The sequence below is a fragment of the Chinchilla lanigera genome, unplaced genomic scaffold (genome assembly GCF_000276665.1).
Source record: "Chinchilla lanigera isolate Chin_1 unplaced genomic scaffold, ChiLan1.0 scaffold00048, whole genome shotgun sequence".
In the NCBI taxonomy this organism is placed as follows: Eukaryota; Metazoa; Chordata; class Mammalia; order Rodentia; family Chinchillidae; genus Chinchilla; species Chinchilla lanigera.
Window position 1 is genome coordinate 15856311 of NW_004955449.1, and position 9034 is coordinate 15865344.

General features: G+C 32.5%; 1 protein-coding gene across 1 annotated transcript in view; it reads left to right on the plus strand.

Moving 5' to 3' along the window:
* The window catches only part of Acvr1c (activin A receptor, type IC), a 50518-nt gene extending 42081 nt beyond the window's left edge, over window positions 1-8437 (plus strand). Inside the window, exon 8 of the mRNA XM_005393407.2 lies at window positions 2102-8437. Within this exon, the coding sequence (XP_005393464.1) occupies window positions 2102-2227 (126 nt within the window). The 3' untranslated portion in view covers window positions 2228-8437. The remainder of the gene's footprint in view (window positions 1-2101) is intronic.
* Window positions 8438-9034: the final 597 nt, after the last annotated feature.

A 9034-nucleotide genomic window follows, 5' to 3' on the forward strand; every position in this document is an offset into this window, starting at 1 on the left:
TGTCGTAAAAAATTACATTAGAAAAACGAGTTTGGTTTTAATATAGGCTTGGTCCCTGTTGATGACATGTTGTAGTCTACTTTAGTCTTTTAAGAATGAGTTGTATTCATAGAGTACCACTGTTAAACCAATCATACATTTCTAGAGTATACCCCATGTAGTCTTTTTATGTGTGATCAATTTTGCCTATTGCGGATACATGCACTTTTCTAATTATTTACATATTGTTTTAGGTTAACCCTTTGTGCTAGACATTCTCCTTTTCTTTGTTCAGTGGTTCTTCTTCCAGGGCTTTCTTCTGAAATCATTTTCTGACTTCCTGATTTGCATCCTTTAAAAGTTTTACTTTCCCTCGGTGATAGCATGGTGGTTTTAAATTCTTCCAGTCTGGCATGTCCAAAATTGTCTTAATTTTGTCCTTAGTCTTGAACTAATTTAGGCATAAAAATTTGAATTATCTCTTTCATTAGCTGTTTTCTCTAAATACCTTAAAGTTGCTATTCCACTGTCATCTGACTTCTACGTTTGCTGTTGAGATGTCAGAAAGTTACCAATTTATGTTTGTTTTTCTTCTGTTTCTGATTACTGTTAAGAACTTCTCTGTGTCTTTAGTGTTCTGCAGTTTCTCTGTGATGTTTTTTCAGTTAGTCTTGAGTGGAATTTATATCCTTGCTAATTCTAAGAATTTGCGTTATTCCTCAGTTCTTGAAAATTCTAAAATCTTTGTCAGTTTGTCTTTGTGTAACAGGGTTTCACGATGCAGTTGAGGCTGGCCTTGAACTCACTTTGTAGCCCAGGCTGGCCTCAAGCTTGTAGTAATCCTCCTGCCCCTCAGTCTCCCAGGTGCTGGGATTATAGGTGTGCAGTACCATGTCCAGCAATTCTAAAATATTTTCTGTTTAAGTCATTCCTCTTCTCATTGTCTCTAATGCTCATTTTTGCACAGTGCGTTGGATTCATATTAAACCTGTCATTCTACTTAGCTAGATTTTTATTGCTTATGTCTATGTATTTATGTTTTATCTCTTGGCATTACATCCGGTTATTTAATTGTCTTCAGATGTATCTAATCTGTTTGATTCATCCATTGAGTACTTTGTTATATTTTTCATATCAAGAAATTTTAGTAGTACTTCAAAAATACTTTTTTATTCATATTTGGATTTTTCTTTTCAAACTATATTTTATATACTGGCTATACCATGTAATTATAACTTCTGATTTATGGGTCTGATTTTGTGGATTAGCATCTCAGTTGGCTCTCTGTATACAACCTTGTTTCCTCCCATATTTGTGGATTTTCACAATGAGCTCAGCTTTACTGCAATGTTTAGAATTATGGACTTGATTTTTTTTCTTATCAAAAGGAAGACTTAAGCAGTTCCTCTTACAAACTTTCTTTTTAGGACAGATTCATCCTAAAATTGGAGGCCTTAAGCGTGTTCAACATTTTCTGTTTGCTTTAGACTGGTTTTCCTGTCTTTCACATGTATGCCACCAGTTCTAAAGTTCTAAGATAGACTATGAAATCTGCAGCTGCTACTAAAGCAGCTACCTGCTTTAGTGTTTCCTGTATCTCTATGGTTTCATGTATTCATGTTATTTCCCTAAGTATTTATCTTCCATGTAAGTTTATTTATACTTACTTTAAAAATTAATATTTTTGATATTTATACTTGGATCACTGTTTTTATTGTGGTATAGTTGGCATATAGTAAAAAGCATAAGCCTTAATAGAGAGCTTGATAAACATTTTTTATATGTACCCACATATACTTACTACTCACTCAGATCAAGACATAGGGAATTTGCTAACCCATTCTATGTCCTTTCATGTTTTTCATGTTTCTTCTTAGAGAATTTTTAAACAGCTATTCTGCCACATTCCCAGACATCAGTGACTTGATTTTTCAATTAAGTTAGTCTGCGTGAAGTTAATATTTTGGTGTTTTGAGAGAATTTTTGAAGTTTGATCTCAGCCTCTTCATATTTTTTCAAATCTATTCTTATTCATCAAGCTTGGAATTAATTTGTGACTTTGCTTCTTTTGTATTTTGTTTGTGTAAGTAGCTAATTTTTTACATTTTTCTCTCTCTTAAAGGCACTCCGTGTCATGGGGAGGATAATGCGCGAGTGCTGGTATGCCAACGGGGCAGCACGCCTAACTGCCCTTCGGATTAAGAAGACTATTTCTCAACTTTGTGTCAAAGAAGATTGCAAAGCTTGATGATAATCCTGCCACAAAGAAACTTCTCACAGCATTCTTTCCCATTTTCCCTCTTTATGTGAATGTTCTTGCCATTTTCTTTCTCCTTTGTCCTTTTGGTTCTACCTCAAAGATAATGCAGTACAGTATTTAAGTGCCCAAAGGCAGTGTGAAAAAATAGCTCTAAAGTTAAGCTTGGGCAGGAGCTGACTTTATTCATCCTCCTTGTTGACTTTAAGTTTGTTTTGAAAAGTGATACATGAACTCATCGTTTTATTTAATGAGAAAAATATTATAAAAGTGTAAAATAAGCTATATAAAATAAGTCATTAAAGATTTTGTTTTACTTGAACCAACAGCACATGAATGAATAGAAAAAAGTAAAATATATTTTCCTCAGAAGAAAAATAGTCATTAAAAATGTGAACTAGAGCTATAGTTAAATATCTCTTTAGATCATGCCATTTATGGTTTCCTTTGTTAAAATTATTAATATTCTTTTAAAAAATAAATAGTGCTCTGACGTTTAGTATATAAAACATCACATAATGGTGGAGCTGCTTGGTGAAATAAGGAAGTGGGAGTAGAGTCCCACTTGCTTGGTTTCGCCTCTCCATTCTCCTGTTCTTCATCACCCACTACTGCAACAGTCCGTAAAGCAAATACTTTGAAAGACACTAAACTTATTACTTCCTCTCACTTGCTGACGAGACACCTGACATCTTGAAATACTAAAAAAAGTACTGAAGTCATTCAGCTAACGGCACAGTTGGCAATAGCCCAGATCTTGTGACAATCAGCACTGAAGAGTTAGCCAGCCTCTTGCTTTTTCTTGATTCTCATAGTGCTTTTCTCCTTATGCAGAAATATCTTCACTACGATATTTATAGTTTAGTCATATAGAATATATATTGAATTATTTTACAGAGTTATGATTGACCTGCATGAAATTTTAGAAGCGCATCTATTAGATATGGCACTTTCCTCATAGAAATGTAATAGTTACTTTGCTTGTTAATGACTGTGAGTTTCTGTACACTTCCAAAGACTAACTAAACCCGAATATCTAGTGTCTGGAGATGTCTTAAGATGCAATTCACAAGTCATATTACTTTTGTACATACAAAGTTAGAAGAAAAGGATAGGAAGGGGAGAGGAAGCAAAGAAATATTTTGAGAGAAATTTTAGAAACTTCAAAATGTGTAACAACCAGATGCTGGAGTATCAGACACAGTGAATGGCTATTTCCCTAACCTTTCAAAATGAGCAGATGGGTGCGGAGCAATGCTTGTGATAGTCTTTCTCCATTGTACTTTTTGTGGCAACAGAGTGATGAATATTTAATGAGATGCTAAATATTTCCATCAAGTATATAATGCTGCTTTGGTGATGGAGATTTTACATGTTGTCTTTTATTTTTCTAAAATGTTGCTTCCCAAACTTTCTTCCGTAGAAAATTGTTCTGCTGAGGTGACCCACAAACAAAAATATTCTTCGATAGCTTCTTAGAAAGTGATACTTGAACACTAGCATGTGCTTTGAGAAGTTTAGCAGTAAAAACCTATTACTTGATTTTTTTAAAAAAAAACTGGATTTATCAAATTATTTGGCCACAGTAGAACCTGTTTATTAAGGGAAGAGGAAAGATTTTACTGTCTCACATATAAGTGTTCTACAAAGTACAAGTTGGGTGACAGTGTTATGTATTTTCATATAAAGCACAGTTCAGTGACTATACTTCAGTCCACTATGGAAATATGTTACTGAATCCATCTTCATTTGATTCAGTTGAGATAGGAAAGAAAACAAACTGACAGCGGTGGGGATGCTTTCATTCTCATTTATGCATTCCTCCATTTATGAAATAATCATGGAGTACCCCATGTCTTGCTTGCCACAACATTGGGCACAAGGGGGAATAAAAAGATAGATAAGTCCTGCACTCAGAGATTTTAAAATCTAATTTGGGAATGGGAAAAGTGATATGAGTATGTGGGAAGAAAGTAAATTGACAGATAAAATGCATCGAGCTATGTATAACAGTGGTTTTAAAGAATAGGTGTGAAAATCACTTTATATTTGCAACACATTTAGAAAGTGTTTTTATTTGCATATTAGAGTATCTTTATTTGGATATTAGAGCCTAAATAGATCACCAGTTTTAAAAAGGATTTTAAAAAGAGCTTATGTGAAGGAGTAAACTTGTTTATACTTATTACTTTATTTCTCATAGACTGTTTTTGCATATAAGAGAATGAAATTATTTATTTACTATGGTCTTACTGTAGTCTCAAATGAGAATAATGTTTATTGTTTTATTCATGTATGTTGGATAAATACACTCACTGAATTTTTAAGAGAGGATGTTTTAATGTTGCTATTTTATTTCTCATTGTTTTATAATTTATTTGAGAGTGTATAATATAATCTCATATTTTGCTGATTTACCTTTCACTCTTTGTAAATCTATACATTGGTACTTTTTGACATACAATATTTTGTTTGTTAGCAATGACTCCTAACTGAATCATCTTGTACTTCAATTTTGTAATATGTTTTAGGTAGACCAACAAATGTGATAAGGAAAATATTAAAAGTTATAAGTTTTCCTTAACTCTCAACATGACTATACAAAGAAAATGTTCACTTATAAAAATAGGATAAAGTTTAGAATGTCAGATTTTCTGTACATACCTATGCTGTTAAATTTTATATGATTTGTTTTTGATGATGTCCCATTGTGTAATATTTATTACTTTTCAGATTTGTTATTAGCGAAGCAATTCTTCATAGGTTAGGTTCAGAATATCAGTGTTTTTACTCATTTCAGTTATTTTGGCTTTTGGACATGATACAAAGCTTGGGAAAATGTGATTATGAATTTTCAGTACTGTATAAAGAGGTAATAAGATTTATGTGCAGCATCAGTCTCTGAAAGTAAGAGAAACATTATTTGTTGTCAATATTTAAGCATGGCCTTATTACCTTGTAAGTTACGTGTTTAAGTTTGTAATTGGTGCAGATTCTGTTGTATGCATTCTTGTATGTCTAAAATATTTGGCATGTCATATCTAGAATTCTTAATTATGTTCTGACTTGAGAGTTAAGTGAAACATGACTGTCGTGCACTATTTTAGGCATAGCACTTGCTTTTCATCTTTATACTTTCAATTAACTTTGCATTTTAAATTTCCATGATTGTATGAAAATAGTAACTTGGGTGCAGTATCTGAAGAATTCAAAATCAGCTTTTCTTTTAAAATGAAAGTCTACAATAGATTCCTTAGGTTAGAAGTTCTACTCTAATTTATTATTTTATAACTTCTACTATTGTAGAATTATTAACAGAAAGAAAATGAAACTACTTTCTTGGAATTTTGCCACGGTGTGACTTACTGCAGCAGAAGGAACTCAGGGCTGTCCTGGAGACCACCCCTAAACACCGGCAGCCTGCGCGGCCAGGCTCTTGAAATCAAGGAGCTGACCGACCTTGCCGTCATGTGCTGTGCAACTTAAATCACCTGTCAGGGAATAGTTTTTGATTGATTATTTGGTTAAACAAATTTATTTAAATTGTGGAAATTTTATTTCCCATGAAGAAATCAAGTAAAAGTAGCAAATGAATAGAAGTTGGCAGTTGATGTCTTCAATAATTTTTCCTTTATGTAAGTTTATAAATATAACATTATAAGCTATTTAGAAATGTTTGGTATTAGTATCTTAAAATAGGGTCAGATTTTTTTGACGATACCTTTAGTCTCTTTTTGTGTGTGTGAAACTTAACCCTTCTCTGTTTGATAATATTTTGTTCTATCCATGTACTAATACCTACTTGAACTTTATTCACTATTTTACTTAAGACAGTGAACCCTCTGACTGAGGGCTTCTAATCAGAAAAACACCAACAGAAATATAAAACTTTTACTAAAATTGTGGGTATTAAGAATTTCTATAATATAACCAGCTTTCTAAAGCATTTTAATGAAATATTCAGTTATTTGACGTTCTTCCCCCCAGCTTCCTTTTTATTTCATTATTTTCTCACTTCCTTTAAAAATACTTCTTCATTAACCTTCAAAATTATTAGTTCCTAATTTTAGTACATAAGTTCTTTACTTAATTATTCTGAAATTTTAACCTTTTCATTAAAAGCTATCCCTAAGTTACCTAAATTATTTATCATATGTCACAGCCAAATATGAAAACCAGAACTTTTAGGAATTGAAGAACCTAAGAGATTTTGTGACTTGACTCCAATGTCGTACAGAGGAAGAAACCAGAGGTCAGAGATTAAATGAGTTATTTCAGAAACCCAGGGGCGATACCTGCAACTGTGCCCTGCTCAACTTCTACTAGTTAAAAAATTAGTTAACATGCATCTGAACTTACCTTGATTATACACTCACATAAATGTGCCATCTAAAGATGATGATGAAATTCTACTTTTCTCTGTGTTTCTACTTAATTTTCTCAAGATAAAATAATTTGCTTAGTGAGAAAAACATGACAAAGAAAGAGATTTGAAATGATTGTCATGCTAGATAGGCAGCCACTGAGTGCTCATGAGTGCAGTTTAAGGGTGCTGAGAGGGCAGACGTTCAGTCCAAGTAAGGACTGGATAAGTTTCATGACTTTGCCGATTCCCCTTTCTCTAGGGGATGTCTTCTCTTTATGCTCCGGATGGCTTGGAAGGTGATTTGGTAGATGAATTTTGGACTATGTCCAGTGACATATTATCTGACTTTTTTTCTTTTCTCAGTTTTATCTTCAGTATTCATTTTCTTTCAGCACATTAAAAAACAATTTCTGGATTTCATCAACTCTAACTTCATGATTCTTGTCTCTCTTTAGTTGTACTCTAACCCTGTCCAGATTGTTACACACTGGACTTCTTAACAAGATATTAATTTTCTCACTCATGTATGAGAGGTTTCGCCTCATAACTTCACCAGTAATTATTCTCTCGGCACTATAAAAAGTGTTCTGTTAATGGCAGAGATGACTTTCTTTTAAACTTTAAAAAGATTGTCTGGTTATATTCTAACTTTTAACTAACATATAAATATTGTCTACTTTTGATTTAATGCTAAATTCCAATTGAAACAGTGACTTGGAGAGAGAATGGAATATATGTCCCATAACATGACTGCTAAAATTACTTTTGCTATATTTAATACTATTGCTTTGTTTTCCTTTTGCCATCTTTTAAAACCAAACCATTGTGCCATATGATTTGGAATATAATGTTATATTGTAATTAGATAATAATCCCCTTTAAAAATTCATCTATTAAAAAGCTGTAGGATATGTCTCTAGTTCAGTTGTAGGTGAATATACCTTTTGGGAAAATATGAGTTCTAGCTCATCCTAATTTTAATATTGTCAGATATGACCACATTTTCTGATAATCAGCTCCATGTTAAAGTAGCAGAAGATTTTCCATCCACATACAACAGTTTTAACTGCAAGACTTTTACCCAGAGCTTTATGAACTCTGATTAATATATGTAGTGAGGATCTGAGAATAGTAGATTAGGTACACTGTCACAGGATGAAATTGGGCATATTGTGCTATACAAAAATACTCCCAGCTACAGGGAAGGTAGGGGCTGAAATGTCTGCAATTGGCTCTTTGAAAGAGGAAACACATTTTTAATTGGTAGAAAAGAACCTTATGTATATATTTTCAAAAAATGGCCCTGCTTATAAATCTTCAGAAAATTGGAATTCAAAATTCAAAATGGTTCTTAATAACTGCAATTTGAACAGACAATTTAGGAGAAAAAGTTGTTTTGGCTTTTCATCCTAGCATCTAAAAGAGCAGGTAAGGTTAGATGTTAGACCTGCTGGTTTAAATTTTCTACCCTGACACTTGCAGAAAGTTACACAGACTGTGATTTTGATGTTTTCATTCATACTGAACCTGTTCATTGACTTATGAAACAAGATTGTGTGCCCAGGTTCTGTCCAGAAATATATAAATTGAGAGTCATCAAAATTTCTAGTTTCTCCATAGGCTAAGCAATAGTATTTGAGCACTTTTAAAGACCCAATACTTTCCTTCTCTCTACAAAATATTAAATTCTAGTTCATTTCCACAATGACTAGTGTCAAGCTCACATACTGTTCCGATCTTAGACTGAATAAGATTATTCAAACCTGTTTTGTTTCATGCTTTAAAATGCCCCAGAAACAGAAAATTAGACTCAGATCTAAAAAAAAAAAAAAAAACCATGTTCGATTGACTTTCAAAGTATTAATAATAATTATACTTTTTTTGGTAGTGTGACTCTTCTTATACCTAAGAACATATTACAAATGTCAAAACCATTGCGTTTTGACACTGCAAAACATGCCTTGAACTCTTGAACTACTGTGAAAAGAATCACTGTTGTAAAGACTTTTTTAAGCTAGTTGCTATTCTTATGTAAAAAGGTATTGCCTTCCAATAGAGAGGCCCAAGTGAATGTATATAAAAATAGGGAGAAAAACAAATTAGGTTTTAAAATGAGAGCTGGGCAATAAATTGTATCAAAAATGTGCAGATGGGGATTTTAGTACATAGTTGCAATTTAATTGTTGAAGGTAAAGAGAATTCCAAATTCCAAAGAGAAATGAATGATATTAATATGTTTCATTAATTTCTAGTCTCTGAAAATATGCATTTTATAGTAACATATATACTTATTTTATTTAGAAATTATATAACATTTTAGAATTTAGTAGGAACTCTGTGATAGACTTCATACCAAAATGTTTAGCTTTGCCAACAGCAAGTCATGAAATATTTATTTTAAAGCATTTTAATATTACTGCATAACTTTCAGC